Source organism: Glossina fuscipes, unplaced genomic scaffold (assembly GCF_014805625.2).
Source record: "Glossina fuscipes isolate IAEA_lab_2018 unplaced genomic scaffold, Yale_Gfus_2 2, whole genome shotgun sequence".
Classification (NCBI taxonomy): domain Eukaryota; kingdom Metazoa; phylum Arthropoda; class Insecta; order Diptera; family Glossinidae; genus Glossina; species Glossina fuscipes.
This window is the reverse complement of record NW_023998416.1, coordinates 33824304-33843679: the sequence shown is the minus strand read 5'-3', so window position 1 is coordinate 33843679 and position 19376 is coordinate 33824304. Positions and strand designations below refer to the sequence as shown.

Sequence of the window (19376 nt, the reverse complement as noted above, 5' to 3'; positions counted from 1 at the left end):
CGATCGGTAAGAGATAAGCGAACATGAGTTTAAAGAATCTTCGTTTATTGTTGCGGCTACGAAAATTTCAAGAAAACGTAGCGGGTGAACAGACGCAAACCCTAATTAGGTTTAACATGTCTAATCAAAAATATTAGGCACGTTCAGGAAGTTCTTGCCGATATCCAAGAATTAAATAATATTGTGCATTCTTCCTGTTAAAGTAGTACCTTTAGGCTTAACCGAAAATGAGGGTGAAATATGCCAGTTGTCCTGATCCCCATTCAACATGATAACGTTCAGCCTAATTTGTCAAGCCAAGGCTAGACAAACTGCGAAGGAAACGGCACGAAAATGTAGAAAGAGTTGAAATAGTTGAATTCATATCTCGGCCTCATATCTACTCAAGGTTTGCCGTTATGAAACTACCCTAACATATTTTTGACGGAGCTGGACTAATATATTTCTGGGAATGCTTTTAAAGTACCATGGAAACTGCAAAGATAAGTGATAGCGCGTTGGAAATGCGAGAAATCAACAGCAAAGATTTATTTAGTTAGCGCCTTTGGAGCGCTGAGCGAACTCTTCTGTCAGTGAGCCTAATCCTCTTTTAAGCTAACCTAGGGCACCAAACGCGCCTCAAGCAAATATGCGAAGCACTGAACTGGGGTGTGCTCCCCAACCCATTGTTTCCATCAGACACTGCCTTCTCCGATAACTATAATATTCGTTTGAACCGATTGTTTGAATCGATTGACCTGCTTGAACAACGCCTTTTATTCCGCACACAACTTGCGGTACAAGAGCATATCATATTTAACCTGAGATATATCCACCTATTATTACTTTTCTGTTTTTATTATTATTTTTATTGCACTTGTCGAGATATTTTGATTAAATTTTATACACTTACATATTTTGTTCCAAGAACGAACACCAATATGAAAATGTTTCGCATCGACCGCTTCGAATATAAGTGTGAAAAATTCGATTGTATAACGGCATTAAGCGAAGTTTAATGGCTACCCGCGTCCGACTGTGGCGTTTTTAGTTGTTTTTATACGATAACTTCAAAAGATAGGTCCTTTCGCCTTTTGATGACCCTCTGCTTATATCGATAGAGTATGAATACCGACAGCAACGGATGAACGAACGCCTCTGCAAATAATGTTTCTTTTGGTATATGTACGATTGAAAATTTGATATTGAATATAAAATTAAACAAAAAAAAAAAAAACAAACACGAAAAGTAAATAAATAAATGAAATAAACTTTCGCCAACGACAAAATTTAAGTGATCTTAAATTGTCAAATATATGTGTTGACGCTTTTGACGTTGCTCGCATTGAAAACCTTGACCAAAATTCGCATAATTGCAATAGATTTTAAGTCAGAATAACAACGACAACAACAACAACAAAGATAATATTATGTTAATTGAAAACAGTTTGTTAATCATTCTAAAAACGAAAACGTTATAGTAATTAGTTAATATTTTCTTCTTTTTGTTTATTTTGTGAATGTTGTTAAGAATTAAATAAAATTTTAAAATCAATAGTTTCTCGTATGAATTAACGGTAATTAACAAAAAAATAATGATGGAAATGATTGGAAATGAATTAAAAGTGATTACAAGTAATTATAAAAATTTACTTTTTACTTTGCTGTTACGCATACATACATTGCTATTGTATATATTAGATATTATATGCATATAAATGCGTATGCATATATATGATGAATTCCTACGTAAATAGATGAACTGCAACATGCAAATAGTTTTATGTTGCGTACATAAAACAAACACAATTTGTGCTTTGGATGTCTGCCAGGAATTCAACATATATTGTCTTGATGTTATTTATGGTTTAAAAGGTGTGCTAATGTTCTATTCTTGGCTTATTTTCGTTTACTCTAGTGACGTGTACACATTTATACACACAAACATATTCACCGATCATTACATTGCGTATTCTTGCAAAATTTGCATGCAAAACATTTTTATTCGCTTTAGGACGAACTTCAAGCACCCATCAGTTGGGTGTTCATTACCCGGATATGAAAGGTCAATTGATCCTTCCAATGCTTTAAATTAATATCTCGTATAGTTACCTAGTTATTGGTAATAAAAATAATTATGGTTGTCTTCTAAGACTTATTTTTACAATATTTTCCATTTGAAGCAGATGTATAAAGCAAGGCTCTCATAAAGTTAACCACTTTAGAAACCGGAGGAATAATGTTCGACGTATCTTGCCTTTATAAGCATATCTGACTCCGAGTAGTTAAAATGTTTCACAGAGAGTGTCAAGAAGTCATGTTCGAATATTTAACATAAACCACTACAGAACGCTATCAATATAATAAAAACTATAGATTGTTAAATTTTAGCGTGAGCGTTCCTGTCATAAAGTCGAAGATTATTGGACACTTGAACACTCTGTAAAATAATGCTGTATCCGTTCACCTTAGCTGTTGCCTGAACCAAGTTGCAGCTGATAGTTGAGAGCTCTTGTCGGCTCGCGCTCTGGCCGTTAAGCAGAGATAGCCTGCCTCTTAGTCGGGAGGGCGGTGTACGCGTGTACGATTACACGAGATCGACCAAAACAAAAGGAGGCATAAGTTATAAGGCCTTTTAAATTTGTTGCGATTAGTGTTACTTTTTTGGGTCAAGCATTTCAATGACCTTCGTGGCAATATTCAAGGTTATTACTTCCTTAAGGCTGGTAACGTATTAAGAGCAATGTTTTGAAATTTACATAAAAAAGTTGTAAACTTGGTCACAGCCGGATCCGTAGTCATAGGTTATGTGCGTAATTTGGCTTTGTATTACAATATAAAGCAACCAGTGAGAAATTGTCGACCACCGGTTCGGTTGAACAACTAAAACGACAGACAGCTTTGGGCGTGTTTGAGATACTTTGCGCTCATTTAAAATTTCTTCTCGGCAGTCATGAAATAAAAAACACTGCGGAACATTGTTGAGTATATTAAGTTTGCGGAAATGCGATATAATTAAAAGTGGATCTTCCCACGTCTGACTGTTCGTCCGCCTATCCGTTTTACGTTATCGTATTCAAACTACAGGGTTGATGATATTTTGACCCAAGTACGAAAGGTACTGAAAATGTTTCGGATCGGCACCAGGCAACTTTCGATGCCAGATAAATCAGAGTTTCACGTTATTCAAAACTATACCTAGACTTTATAAAATCTCTTATGTACATTTGTTGATTATTATTACCAGCGAAATCACAAAGCTAGCATAACTTTAGCGTTGCAAGGTGGGTGTAGAAATACCATGCATGTGGTAAAATGGAAAAAAACGTGTGCGTCTAATTGGTTTTCTTGTTTTTGTTTTTTCTGCCGTCACACCAAATTAACATGACTGTTTGACTCGTCCGGTTATATGTTTTACATACTTATAAGTTTCCAATAAATACGCGCGTAAATGTTTGTGCACGCAAATAACGTATATAATTGGCAATCACATGTAATTTTTTTATATTTGCTTAACTTGTGTTCAACATGCGTTTGCAAAACAGAAAAATATTACTGTTTAATATATTTGTTTACATTAAATGGTGGCCAAGTCGATGCACGCGTCTTATACATAAAAAGCAACGATTTAAAATTAAAATACACAATATCCATTATAGGAATATTAAACTAAAATTTAAAAAATTTGCTTAGCTATTATATAATAATTGCTTAAAGAACATTTAATTTGTAAAACATTTTCACTAATGATTTTTTGCATTTTCACTTTTCTTTTTGCAGAGGAACAAGAACGTGTTCAAAAGAAAACATTCACTAATTGGATTAATTCATATCTTTCGAAGGTAAGGGATTTATTGAAAGAAACGTAAGTAATTTGTATGTAATATGTATATACGCCTCGAGATAAATTTTCGATAAATATAACGTCGAGCACATATGTGATGAACAAACGACTGTCTTTATTATTTGTAACCATGCTTGTGAATCGATCAAAGCCATAGTCGGGCCGACTTTTTTCAAGTCTTTGCGAATTGTTTGAACATAAATTAACGCAAAGTCACCTTTTATGCATATCGTAGCATGGCATTAACAATAGTAATTTGAAAGCTAAGATCTTCTTCCGGAATAATTATCAATATGACTAATTTTTGGTACCCATCACTTCTACCCAGTCCAATAGATATAAGTACAGGCTGTGAAAAGGTTGGATCTGCTGTGGCAATTTATTGAACCTCCTCTCGTATAACCGTTCTTACGCAAAGTCAATCTCTATACGGTAAGAGTAGTTAATTGGCATTTAAATCTATATTTTAGATACCGTCCGTATATGAGCATTCTCAGGAAATCCGAACCCTTATATGTCAAAAAGGTCTAATCGTGATTGTGCATCCTAGGGGCAAAACATTACAGTTTATCAAATTTCATTAAAATATCTCAAAAATTGCGACCTGTAGCTAGAACATAAATTTACATGGGCAGACATCAGACGGACAGACGGACAGACAGTCTTAGATCGATTCAGAAAATGGTTCTACAAATGGGTTTGTATCCATACATACAGACATACTAGATTTGCAAAGTGCTATGAAAAAAATAGTATGCCATTTATTCTTAAATACCAAAACCGTATTAAAATTTTTTTTTTTTTATTTACGTTCAATTACGAGACTAATTGATTGAAGCCTCTTTACTATCGAACGCTTACTAATTTATTATAAGCTATTAAAAGCCTTCGAAAAACATTCTAATTTACAATTTTGATAAAAGCCGTTTTGGACAAGAATTCGTTTTCTTGAAACGTCATAGTAAAGCTTTCACCGGCACACTTTTAAAGATGAAATTTTTGTACTCATAACCCAGAAAATGAAGGTGCGTTGATTTGTCTTAACGTGTTCAGTACCTAGAAATAAATATTAACGACTTAATGCATTTCATTAATAAGCTTAATCTCTATATGTTTATATATATATATATCTATATAAGGGTGCAAATATATTCTGTGCATTCTTTCATAAAATGCGACATAGTTAATATAGTTGTTGATAATCGAAATGTTTACATATGAGATGCAATTAATTAATAACATTAATAACTTAACAACTGTGCACTGTGGCGATAGTAATTTGTTAGAAAGAAACCCATCAACTGCAGACTGATAAGTGGAGTAATTAACGACTCGCTCCTATATAGACTGCGGTTGCATTGAGTGATATATAAATTAAATTTTACTAAAGCAAATATGCGAACCTAAGTGTTGTAAGCGAATACCAGATATTTTCCCAAAATTTGAGACGACATTAAGCATAAAATTTGAATTTGAATATTTTAGCAAAATCTGAGACTGATTTTATATACTAAAATGGTATTATAAAAGTTACAAGTAAATTATTACAGTTAAATTATTATAGATTAATTAAATTGATTATTTGAATTTTTTTGAAATTTTATTAAATTTTTGATTTACTAATTTTCAATCAATTAATGAAATTTTATGAATGTTTATTTGTGTGTACTTATAAATTAAATAAGATATAAATATATTAAATTAAATTAATTAATTTTAATTCAATAATTATAGTGCAATATTAATATTCAATTAAAATGGTATTATAAAAGTGATAAAGATAGGCTAATAATTATGAATTAAATCTATTTTTCAATTATATTTTTATTCAATTTTATTAATTATTCAAATGGTTTTATTAATTATAAATTAATTAATGAAATTTAGAAATATTAATTTATATGTATTTGTAAATTAATTAAGTATAATAAACTAAATTTTTATAAAAATGATATTATAATTATATTAAATTAAATATTTATAATAATTAATAAGTAATTTGTTAATTTTAATTTAATAATTATAATTATATTCTATGTATGTTTATAAAGGTAAAATTTAAATTTAATATTTTATAATTTAAAACAAAAATTAATTAATTTGAAATAATACGATAATGAGAAAAAAGTATTTTAAGGTTTCTTAATTTTTGTGTGTATAAGTTATAATTTAAATGATTATTATTTCTATTATAGTCGCAGTAATTAATATTGTTAGTTGAGGAAATTTGGATATAGTAATATGGAGTAGTTTTTGTTTTCAATCAATAAATTTTTATGTCTATATATACTACATGGAATGAAAAAAATCTTCAAACAGGTACAACAAACGCATAAAAGAGAAAAAATAATAATAATATGAATGCAGTTAAACTTGTCGAAATACTGAATATAGAATAAGATAAATTGTTTGCGTTTTGCGTAATTTTGTATACGATTTTTTGCGTTAATTTCATTTTAATTTATTTTATTACTTTTTCGCTTATGTGTAGATGCTACAGGCATTTTTGTGTTTTCTTCTTTTTTTTTTTTTTTTTTTTGTTTTTTTAATAATATATATATAGTACTGTACGTGTTCACCTTGAACGTGAGCGTCTTAAATGGCGGAATATAAACTAAGCAAAAAACTGAGCTGAAAACGAACTTTGTGACATACGTTGTTGTTTATGGGTAGGTCTGGCTCCCTCGACTATAAACTCGCCGAAATACTTGACGCAGGAATACTTAACTCGTCCATCAATCTGCTCGCTTCTCTGCCGATCATCTATTGTCGCGTATGCGTACGATTGCAAAAACGCATCTAAAAAACCGAAGCTTGGTATTTATAAATTTAGATGACCGTGATTAAAACCATGATTAAAGTGCAATAGGCAAAAGGAGTGCAACTTATTCTGAAACCTTCGTACAGATATATTTAAAAAGTTGGCAAAACTCTGACTGACTGACATCTGTGCCAAATTTTGTACGAATGTTTTTAGTAATTAATGATAGATTCGTGATTGATTTCGTCTAAAACGTGCAAGGTAATCGTTTGGATAAGCCGGTACGATTTATTACTTTTTGATCACAATACGCATATATGCATAGCATAAGTTGAATGCAAGGATAGTTGAGATAGCATTGCGGCAACGCCAATAATACATTCAATAATAATAATTTCTAACGCGTACTAATAATATCCTAATATCTTAATATTACATTCAATATCCAAACCGTGACATACATATATCCTTTTCTTGCTGTTTACGAGAAAACCCATCGATTTCATTTGGCGGGCGGATAGGTTTAAATATTAATGGTGATCAAGAAACGGTGTAAAAAGCATTGAGAATGTCCCAAATGTCCCGGTGTCATCTAAAAAGGTATTTGATATCGGGAAAATATGCAAATACGCTGACTCTTACTTTTATACCCGCTCAAAAGGTATGCGTTTCATGTACCGATTATATTGTTTAAAAGTCGTTTATACCATTTCTTAAAACGTTTTAAATGGCAATGGCTCTTTGGAATCTGAAGTCTTAATTTATATTTATACCACATGTATTTATTACGAATTGTTATGATGTGAAGCAAGTCAGGAATATTTACTTCTATCTTAAAAAAATCAAAACAAAAACTTTGCGCGTAGAGTTTCCTATGATTGTGCAAAGCTGGAAACCTACAATTCGATTTTGCCACCAGGGGAATGTTTGCCACAGACGGACGGACGGACGGACGGACGTGCTGTGCAAAAGTTGCGGGTGTTGCAAAAGTTTTGAGAATGCGAGCATGCCCTCTCCTCTCTCCTGCATTATTCAGTGATGGGTAAAAAAAGAACAACACGATCAAGACACAGATGTTGTTTGACCATTCAAAGACAACAACTAAAGCATTGCTCATCTGTTTTTGTTTTGGAAGTTTCTATATTATGCAATGAATATTGGTTATTAACGCTGCGTATGTTGTTGAGTTGAAAGAGAATTGTACTTGATCATCTACTTCTAGCAGGCAGTATGATAGGTTCCGTCACAGACTATGAGGCGAACCGAAGTGATTATGTTTAACTATACAAAAGTTACCTAAAATTTGCTTAAATTCCAATGCAACCGCAAGATTAGAAGATAATTTAATTAGGGAACTTTTTACTGCATCGGTACAACTTTTATTGCTTATAATTCGCATCAGGCATGATTGCATTACCACTTTTATGGATCCTGGTCTTAGTCTCAAAACAGTTTCAAAATCATGCCATATAAAACTTATCCAATCAGAGGATAAGTTTACAGTGTATGCAATCAAAGTGACAGAAATTCATTGGAAAAAGGATACAAATGCCTGTAAAAATCGATTTGTTTTATTAACATACTCGTACAGTAACATACTCGCAACTTTTACATCCGAATGCACAATAATTTGTCGGATTGTGCATAAAACTGCGTTACACACAAGGGAAAAATTGTAAGAAAAAGGTGAGCTAATAATCATGTGTAACATATTGCAGCAATACTAAAAATTGTATCGGAACTTGTGACGAACTTGACGTATTTATAAGGAAAACTAATAAACCTATAGTAAATACTTGGTCGCTTGAAATAAAAAAACAACAATATCTTTAGGAAACAATAAAAATTCATTTATGAAAAACCTACATGCACGCCATTGCATTGCAGTAAATAAATATTTTAAACAATATGTCTGCAAGTAATACCGGTTGAATATGACTGACTGCCGATGCAGATACAGATTGTGATCACTTATAAAAAAAAGCTATGCGAAAGACATGCACGTGCATAGTGTTCAACTGGATAAGAAAGCAAAAAAGCGACATTTCACGTTTTTTTCGTATAAGTTCTGCGGTAGACTGAGATTATGCCAAAATTATTTAAAGGCGATATGTAGGCTCAAACATCGTATGCGATGTCAAACATGAAGTGCTATATATACACGCGACGTGTGCCCTAACCTACCACCATTTTTTAGGTACATGCTGCCTTGTAATACACACTTTATCAAATAAACGCCTTTACTGCCACCATACATGTATTTAAAAGTATGTAACAATGATATTTTTTAAGAGTTCCCTTCTGCATAATGAATTCCTTTAGCTGTATTATCTTCAGCGATTATGGCGTGGCATTAACTTAGTTGTTTCACTTGCAATTTCAAGGAGAAAATTATTGCGAATTGGCGAAAGCGACAGGATAGGCTTTGCCAGGTTTCTCTCATTTCCCAACGCAAAGTGTTTCCCCTCGCTTGCGATATGTGCTATAGGGCCTGCTCATCGCTATTTTGATCGAGTCTTGGCACACGAAGGACTTCCATAGTTAATAATGCTTGCTTTCCTGAGTCTTTTTTTTCCTTTAAAAGAAGGGTTTTTTCTTTCGTAGTTCTCTCAATGTGGAAAATCATGAAAGCTAAATTGAAGAGCATAGTAAGTGTTCCGAAGCGTCGATTTCTTGTATGTCATGTTTCGAGAAGTCTGAGATTTTACGAAAAATCTAACCGATAGCATCCATATACCTTACTGGGTACATAGATATGGGAATGATAAGAATACTAAGAGTATGTGCTTTCCTTATATGGGCATATAACTTAAGCGCTTAAATATAATTTTACGCTTTCTCTAAAATGCCAAAAAACGTCGTCTAATAACAATATTAAGCAAGCAGGCGTCGGTACGTTAGCAGTTAAACTTCGACTAAAGAAATTTTTTTTGCTATAACTCTTTTGTTGTGTTGTAATAGCTGTGAAGTGGGTGCACCAAAACTTATTTATGAAAAAATTCCATTAAATAAGCAAAACTTCATGTATGGCTACCAATTTGTCACGCTAAGCGTTTTTGAAATAGAAATGTAAGGCACGGTGAACTGGTAGACATTTATTCGATGTTGAATTCCAAAAATCAATAATTCCCGGAACTATGCAAGTGATTCAAAGGCTTCTCCCTAGATATTACTTGAAATTAGGAAAATATAATACTCGATGAGAGCCCAATGGGAAGAATATGGTAGGCGGGGCAGCAATTAATGTTACGACTTGTGCAACTTTGATATTGTAGTCATCGACATGCGTTCCGGTGCATTTGCTCCACTATGAATGGATGCGATATCCATTTGGTAGAAAGTATTTCTTATGCCCAAATTTTCATATCTTTTGATGTCTTTAGACTGCCAGCTATTTATTACAATTTCGTTTATGATTTTTTTGCCACTGCGACCAGCATTGCTGATGTTAGGAAGAGCTTTCTTAAAATCAGTCCCTCTCCAATAAATTGTTGTTTTCGGCGAAATGTTTACTCAATGCACGAAATTCGAATTTTGCCAATGTTTTGAAAATAACATAAACCGTTGAAAGCGCTTTATAAAAATAGTGTGGATTTTTTGCCAAAGACATTTATAACTCAGTTCCTGGAAGTATTCACCGGTGTCTTATCCGGTTTACCAAATACTTAAGCTCACCGAAATATACTCTGGAGATCTCATAGCATGCAATATTCTTTATCAGAGTAAAAAGCGGAATCGATTTAACCATAATTGGTTGTATGCTGCTCGATCAAGAAATTTGGGCTCAACCTTTAAGAAATTGTGAAGAGTATCGAGCGTAAATCAAAGATAAGCTGAAAGGTATTACACAACACCCTCAAATTTATTAAAATGGTCATATGCACCAAAAAATGCAATCAATCTATAGCAAAATTGTATACTTGTGCTTCGAAGTTGACATTTCATACACCTGACCGCAGTGTGCTACGAACTCTTAGGATCTGCTGAATCAATCAATGCCGCAATGCTTATAAGCATTAATCACTGAGATTAAATGGAGGCGCTCATAATATGCTTAATTTACCAGCGCAACATTTCTCAACTGGTTTTCAACTTATTTCTAAACAAGTTAAGAAAACTTTTTAGTGGGTTGAATGAGAAACCTTATCATACCATCCAGGTGTTATTCCTGTTAGCGACGAAAATTTGTTTGTACAATCGCATATATGTATGTTTGCATTGTTCTGAGATGACAGAGTAATGTTTTTCTCTTTAACCTATGCACACGAATGTTAGGGGAATTCGATGATCCATTATTTATATTCCGAACAGCATTAAGGATTAGTGAACCATTCACAGGGTTTGTTGGAATTTTTTCTTAAAAGCCCACCGTCATTCAGATTCTAAAATTAAATCACCAAGCAGTGTGTTCATGGTATACAAAGAAAAGAAAAAGACAAAATACACACTATAAATAACATACAGAATTTTACACGAAAGAAAGCCGGCCGGCTAAAAAATACAGAAAAAACATAAATAAAAACAAACGGCCAAGATGATAACAATGCAAAAAGTATATAGATACATATATATATATACACGTACATATGTAATTATTTAAGCAAGCTGGCAGTCAACAACATACGGCCGTTTGTTACCGTATCTATGCTCGTGTGTATATCGCCAACAATGAAAAATCTCTGGTTAACCACGAAAAGGTGTAGGTAGGCAAACGGGCAACATACGAGATTTATAAACAAGGTCTTGGTAATTTGTTATTAGCGTAACTTAAATATGCTTAAATATATTGTTGTGCTTCGATGTGTTTGTGTATTATTTACTTGTATGCTATTATATATCTGCATTGGATATGTACGAACAGATATGAACCCGCTTTTGGGGCCATTGGAATACATATAGTTACTACTTTATTTAAATGGCTTCTCAAAGGCAATAGGTGGATGGCATAGTCATAAAAAGTCATAAAGAAAAAGAAACACATTAACTCATTCGCTCACCATCTAGTCAAGAAACGTAATTCTTATGTTGCTGTGCAGATATGTTATGCAAGGTATTTAGTTTGCAGAAATATCTCACTTGTTTGTTCGGTCGAAAACTTAACTCACATTCTTGGAAAGAGAGAAAGACTGTAGAAAATATTTTTGATTCAAATCTTGTTATCGGAAAATACAGTTTTCGGGTAATTCAATGCTTGAATTGTCTCGGAAGGAAAAGGTAGGATTCGTTTCCTAGCGACCTATGACTTTTCCGTTGTAAAAATATTGTTGTTAGCGTTACCCAACAGTATAAGTTATTATGAAGTGTAAACAACACAGATTTTCTGACGGAGAACGTAGGTCGAATTCTCTGCCAGAATGCATTAGTTTTTCTGTTAAATTTGAGGAATAATATGCAAAGTGCAAAGAAATGGGCCGATTAGGCTAACAGTTTACATTGAGAATAAAGCCGATTATCCGTAGGGCCCATATTTAGGGAATCAGTTCGTTGTTAGATGTTATTAAGTCCTTCAACCAAGCAAGAATAGCAATTGATGCAATTAAGCGAAAAACCGGCGCAATAAACCTGCTTTATGACAGTCGGAGTGACATGGAAAAATTTTGCCCTTTCCCATTCCATTCATTAGATAATGCCTTTTCCCATTGACGCTGGCTTTCATTCTTGTGACAATATCCCAAAAATAAGGGCTTACGTGAAAAGTCGTAAAGAAAGTTTTTCTCTGCGTACGATCTGCATACACTGCTTAAAAGAAGTAGCAGCTGCCTACAAGTAGAAAAAATCAACCAAAACTTGTAAGTACATTTGAGACAGTGACCTGAGTGGAAGATGTAACATTTCAAGTGTGATGGAAGTACTTGTTACAGCTTGCAGACTCGGTTCATTCTTGAAAATATGAATTTATCTCTCAAACGAATTAAACAAACAAATCTTCAAAAGAAACAAATATTTCTTAGCGAAAATATATTAGTTACTGTGCAAAATGTTTCTCAGAAGATTAACTTCGCGCAACGGGTCATGTGTCTACACATGACGCATACACGTACGCTAAGAAAGTCAATCTGGTTAGTTATATCCAACACCCTAAAACATTCATCAGAGATCCTATGAAGTTTTTTTTATTTGCTTAAAATCAGAAGTAGACTTAGTCTTTCCGTCTGTTAATAGTCCATTCTTTGTTGTCAAGGTCGCAGAAATCCAGAGAAAAAAAAAGTAAAGTTTGGAGGAATATATTTTTAACAAATTTCAACTTGATCAAAAAATACAAAGAATTTCTTTATACACCTAACGTTTAACTATTTTCAATTAAGTTTTTAATGGCTGCGGTTTCCAATGATTATGATTATTGAACATTTTGTTTTCCTTATGCTAATTTTCTGCACTTACTATCGATCGCATGCAACAAACTTGATAAACTTGTTTAATTTATTTTTGTGTTTTTTATTTTATTTTATTTTTTATTTTTTTTTTTGTGTAGCGTATTCCACCGCTTCGTGTCGATGATTTAATCAACGATTTACGTGACGGTACGAAATTGATTGCTCTTTTGGAGGTGTTGTCTGGTGAACGTTTACCCGTGGAGAAGGGTCGCGTTTTGAGACGTCCACACTTCCTGAGTAATGCTAACACTGCCTTACAATTTTTGGCCAGCAAACGCATTAAATTGGTTAACATAAATCCGGCAGATTTGGTGGATGGAAGACCGCCAGTTGTGCTAGGTTTAATATGGACCATTATATTATATTTCCAGGTAATTATTTACTTTACTTTTCTTTTTTTATTTTAGTAACGATTTATTTTTAAAACATTTTCAAAGCACTTCTTTAAACTGAGCTGAGTGATTGAACAAACACTTATGCTTCCCTATGCAATTAGATAATTTTTCTATGCATCGTTAAAATATGTAGCTTGAAAAGTCACTATTTTTCTAAAATAATTAAATTTTTATAAAACCCTTAAAAATGTAAATCCGTCGTAGACTAAGTAGCTTTTATTAATTTCTCCATTCCGCTTTTTATTACAAATACAATATCCGTCCTAATTAATAACATTTACGAACGATATCGCACAATATCAACTTGCCTCTTTGCACCCTACAAGGGTATATTAAGTTACTATGGATATACATACAACACAAAGAAGGACCTGAGATAGATCCAATCGATTTAGCTTGTTCGTCCGTCCGTCCGTTTCCCTTTTTTGTTTTCAAGTGTGTTGCTTTAATTAGATATCTTGAGAAAATTTTGGATCGGACAACTTTCTCGACCAGTTTCCGTATAATGCTTTATTTTGAGAAGTCATTATACGAATAACTGTAGGATGATGTAGAGTATTTAGCAGTGAGTTGTAACCCACTATTGTGTTTTTCTTACTTAAGAACTGACGTTATTTCTTTTTTCTTCCCTTCTTTTATGAAGTCATTAGCTCTTCGAACTTTTCATTCGGTTACGTCTGTTTTACATTTTGACAATAGTTCGGTACTACTTTTAGCTCAGTTTGTGATGCGTAGATCTAAGTATTTCAGGAGATCATTTAAAAATTTCACTGTCGGAAAGGAGGAGAATGGGAAAGTAGTTCGTTGCGCACTACGATATGCTGGTTGACAATTGGATGTTTTCACCGTACTTCTTTCAGACACTTCGCTATTTTATATTCACATACTTTATTCTCTCTCGTCGAACTTAAATCTTGTAATTATTTTCTTGTCCCCATTGGTGGTTTTTCTTTGTCATATACCAATGAGTATAGCAATCCTCCAAAGTGAACTAAATCCAACAAACTTCATCGAAACACTTGGAAGAAAATTTCTCTCTCTCTCTGCTTCCAATAAAAGTCTAATAATGTTCCAAAAGACCTCTGATTTTTGTAATAATGGTAATGTGGTAGCAAACTGCGTAAAAATATACTTTCAAATGTCTTGCATCCGTAGATAGCACGGTACAAATGGATTTCTCTCAATCTTGCAACAAAGGATTGTGCAAAAATTCTTTTTTAATACCAATGACAGCTTGTTAAACTTTGGTCCAAGTCTCCTGTTTTAATTCTTTCACGTAGTTATCATATGCGTTTTACACATAAGAGCCATTCTCGTATCGCTTACGAATGTGACTGCAGGAAATAAAGTGGGTGTAGAATAAATTCTATAAGAACTCTTATTAAAAACCATCTACATCAACTCTACCCGCTCGGTTTAAAGCGAGATATTTTTCTAAACCAATATTCAATGATATTCTATACGGCAGTCAATTATTTCGGAATTAAGAAAGCATTTTTTGTTTTTTTCTTTGCAAAATTTGATTTTATTTGTCGACACATTGTCCTTTAAGGGTGACTCCATCAATCCAATACTTCTCTAAAATTTCAATGCTTTTTTTATAGAACGATTTACCAACACCATCCCAAAATGCATATATTCTATTGTAAACAGGGAATAACAGCTGGGTCTGGGGGAGGTAAAGAATCCGCTACTGGCATAGCAGCAATAGCGCTGACGCAATACGTTCGTTCCACTGTGCTCAGGCGTTCGGAAAACATCTTCATGCTCATGTCCAGGTTATTATGCAAACTATGTATATAGAGCCTTTTGATATCTTTAGGACATCAGCTCTGTCCTAGCACTTCGCTTTTCGTTCAACGAAATAACTTTTCACTATTCCTCTGAGGCTTTTGTTCAATATAGTCTGTTATGGGATAAACAAATAAAAAGAATCTTTTTTTTTTGACATCTCAGTAGCCGATTTGCTATGCGAGTTTATTAAAATGACCCATTTTTGACCACCACGGATAAGAGATTGTGTGTCATACTTTTAGCTACCACTGTAAACAAATTGGGAATTCGGAATAGATTTAAGCTCTTCTCGTATGGATTACACATTTTGAATATACAAGCGGTACGTTAGTTCTATTTAGTTTAAAAGTCATCCTGTGGTCGATGATAGTTAAGTTATTGTCAATATATTGAAGCATTGATATCTTTAACGTAATTTATAGAGGGAGTAGCGAATAGATTCTACGGCGGATTCAATCATCGCGGGGTACATAAATACTGTTGATTTGCATTTGTTGCTCTCATTGTTGTCTTGATTGTTGATATGTGTGATTTTTATTCTGTTTTTATCCTATTTACGCAAGCTTCGTAAAAAGAGGCGGAAAGAGTTAGTTGTAGTAATAAATTATAAGCCACAGGTAATAATTTCTTTTTGATAATTTCAAGATCGTTATGTTGTTATTTTTTGTTTTTTGAATTGGTAGATTTTTGCGTTGCGTATTATATTGATTCCAAAATATTTATTCTTTTCACAAGTATATACTGCAACTCCTTTCCTTCCCTCTCTTCTTAAGTTAAGTTAGTTAAGTGTACACTCTGACGTATTACTTAACTACTTTTGTGTATTATTTTTCGAAATTTCTAGATTGAAGAAAATAGTCGGAATCTTGAATACTTGAGTCAGGGTATTAGCGGTTCGGTTACTTCTCTGGATAGTGTAGATAAAGCCTCTGGCGATGCTAGAGCTGAAAAATGGAAACAAGGAGCCAGAAAAACATTATTAAACTGGGTTACAAACGCTTTGCCAAAGTAAGATCAACTTTTTTTAACTTGAAAAGTTCGTAAGCAATGGTCAAATTGTTATCTATTTTAAACAGAGACAGTGGTGTAGAAATTCGAGATTTCGGCGTTAGCTGGAGAGATGGCGTCGCTTTCTTGGCTCTAATTGATGGAATTAAAGCAAATCTGGTTAATTTGGTAGAGCTGCGTAAGACCAATAATCGCTATCGCTTGGAGACTGCCTTTGATGTCGCGGAAACAAAACTTGGCATAGCAAAATTACTTGACGCTGAGGATGTAGACGTACCTAAGCCGGATGAGAAGAGCATCATGACTTATGTGGCTCAATTCTTGCACAAGTACCCTGAACCAAAGGTATCCTGACATTAATTAGTCTTCCTAAAATTTTTTGCTTTAAACTTCTTTTTATCGATTTGTACAGGGTGCCAGCAAAGATTTCTCTCATATCAATCAAGAATTAGATGAACTACGTCGCTTTTTAATAGAGAAATCAGATGAATACGAGCCCATGGTTAAACTAAACTCATTTCCTCGAGACTTCTCTGAGTATTTGATTGCTCGTTCAGAAATCGATGCGCATATACCAACGTACAATCATTTGAAACAATTCGTGGACACTCAGAGTGGGTTCTTACAGGTGCCACGTTCGACTTGGGAAGATATCAATAGCTTATGGCAACAAGTCCAATATCAAATGATGTATTGGCTTTGGCTTTTAGATTCGGAATTGCCTGGCGAGTTTGGTATCGTAGGCAAATGGTTAGCTGAAGCTGAGAAAATCCTTATGGATAATGAAATTCCGTCTGCCATGAATGAAGAGACTGCTGCTATTATAAGTCGTAAACTAGAAGAACATAAATTATTTTTTGCCGATCTACCAAGAATTATGGCCATGTTTGATAACGCGAAGCGTACGCAATTAGCTCAACAAATTCCTTTAGAACAATTGCATAATATGGAGAGACGCTTGCAAGAATTAGGCCCTAAAGCAGCTGAACGTAGAATACGTTTGAAATTCTTAGAGCATAAATGCTGTTTAATTGCTTTCTTAAATCTTGTGGAAAATAAAATGAAAGGTTGGACCGGTAAATACGGCACTCAAGAACGTGTATCGCAACAGCTGGAACAATATAAGAACTTTGTGTCGCGTAATAAAATTTTTCAAGAATTTCAAAAAGCCTTCATTGATATGCAACAAGTAGTTGAAGAGTATAAACGAGAGGGAAACATTTTACGCAAAGAGGTGGTCGACATCGATCGTTTTATGTACGACATTGAAGAAAGATGGAAACGTGTATCTATGGAGTTGAAGTGCTGCCAAAACTCTTTGGAAGAAGTGGTCAATTGCTGGAAAACTTGGCATCAATTGGCTCCGGCATGCGAACAATGGTTACACGTAGCAGAACAGAATATTAAACGGTCTGAAGACGAGCGCTTAGAATTTTTCAAAGATATTGGTGTATGGAAAGACAAGTTTGATGCCCTCGCAAACGCCGCTAATTATTTAATGGCATCTTGCGAAGAACCGATATCGAAAAATTTGCGTCAACAATATGAAAATTTATCAGAACGTTTTGAACGTTTGTTCGTTAACACCAAGAAATACATGCATGCTGGCGATATTATACGCGCTCGTCAAGAATACAAAACGAGCATTGAGAAGCTTTCGCAATGGCTGCGTTACGCTGAAACTATACTCAGCAGAAAAGTAATACTGGGAAATGGAGAACAAATTGAAAAATATAGCGAAGAATTGCAGCACCTAGCCTCGCAAATCGACGATAACGAAGAATTATTTAAAAATATTAGCCGCAACATCCAAGGTATGATTCAAGATCTATCACGCGACGAAGTCGATGAAATGATGAAATGTTTAAAGCAAGAAAAGGAGTCTCTTGTTCGTATACGCGCTCAAATACCTGCGAAGCTTCACTTAATACATCAACTTTTGATACAACAAGAATCTTTGGAAAGCGGAAAAAAAGAAATTCATCAATGGCTAAATGAGGCCGAAGCCGTACTTAGTAACCATACCGTGATCGGTGGCCGTGAGAAAATCAACGAGGAACTCAATAAGCACAAAACTTTCTTTTCTCGCATTGTTTATTACCGTTCGATGTTGGAGAGCAAGAACAAGGTCTTTCAAAATCTCCTAAAAAATATCCTTTCGGATGAAAGTATTGATATCGAGCAGGCGTCTCAAGAGGTTCAACAGCTAAATGAACGTTTCAATTATGTCATAGACAGCGCCCAACAATGGGAACAACGTTTAAGTGACGCAATACGTAATTGGAATCGATTTAACGAGGACGAGCACGTGGTGTCCGAATGGCTTACACAAGCTGAAGCTATGCTAAATGAAAAACATTTTGAGTCTAAGACGAGCATCGAGACGCAGAAATATTTCTTTGAAAATGTTAACGAACGTTGGATGCAGAATTTGATTGAATCTGCTCATGATTTACTGAAAATGTTACCAACTGAAGAGCAAAAATTGGTAGTCGAACCGATTGAAGTATTACAAGGAAGATGGCAAACGGTTTTAGCTCAAGCACCGTTGCATTTAATAAAATTGGAATTTCGTTTAGACGAGACTGCTTTCTATTCAACGCTGCAAGACATTGAGAAGGAATTGCATTTGGAACAACAAGCTCTTAATCGCAATGAGGAAGTGGACTCAATTTTGCAACGCAATCAGCAATTCTTTTTGCAACAGAACTATACCCCACGTATAGAGAAATTTCTGCAGAATATGCAACGGCTCAATCAAGTTTATAAGCAACAAAAGCCTACAGACCTCAGCCTAGAAGAGGCCTATAATGAAGCCCGTTCTCAGTGGTCGCACATTTCGCATAAAATTTCAGAAATGCGTGAGACACTGCAACAGATTCCAGCACAATGGGACAGTTATCGTGAAAAATTCACCGAAATGGTCGAATGGATGAACATCGTAGACAAGAGTTTGAAAAATATAGTCAACGAAGTAAATAGTATGGAAGAATTTGAGAAAGAAAAAGTAGTTTTCCAGGTAAGTGTCACACAACATCTTAGAAAGATTTTTAAAAACTAATTCAATTTTTTGGCATTTTGCATGCAGCTTAGGGAATTAGTGGTAAATTTTCCAAAAAAAAAAAAAGAACAATTCCTTGTCAAAATTCTTAGCTTGCCTAACATTCCTCTCCATATTTTCACTTAAGCACTTTAGTAACAAAACTTTTTTTCTTCCTGCA

General features: G+C 34.0%; 1 protein-coding gene across 19 annotated transcripts in view; it reads left to right on the top strand.

Annotated features, from left to right (window-relative positions):
• LOC119634163 (nesprin-1) overlaps positions 1–19376 on the top strand; it is a 161356-nt gene that overhangs the window by 33459 nt on the left and 108521 nt on the right. For 10 of the 19 annotated variants that reach the window (XM_038028152.1, XM_038028149.1, XM_038028148.1 and 7 more), the window contains 6 exons: positions 3760–3821; positions 13057–13329; positions 15992–16155; positions 16224–16500; positions 16568–19174; positions 19244–19258. In XM_038028152.1, coding sequence (XP_037884080.1) covers positions 3760–3821; positions 13057–13329; positions 15992–16155; positions 16224–16500; positions 16568–19174; positions 19244–19258 — 3398 coding nt within the window. The remainder of the gene's footprint in view (positions 1–3759; positions 3822–13056; positions 13330–15991; positions 16156–16223; positions 16501–16567; positions 19175–19243; positions 19259–19376) is intronic. The other 9 variants (XM_038028159.1, XM_038028154.1, XM_038028153.1 and 6 more) reach the window with 1 other exon arrangement.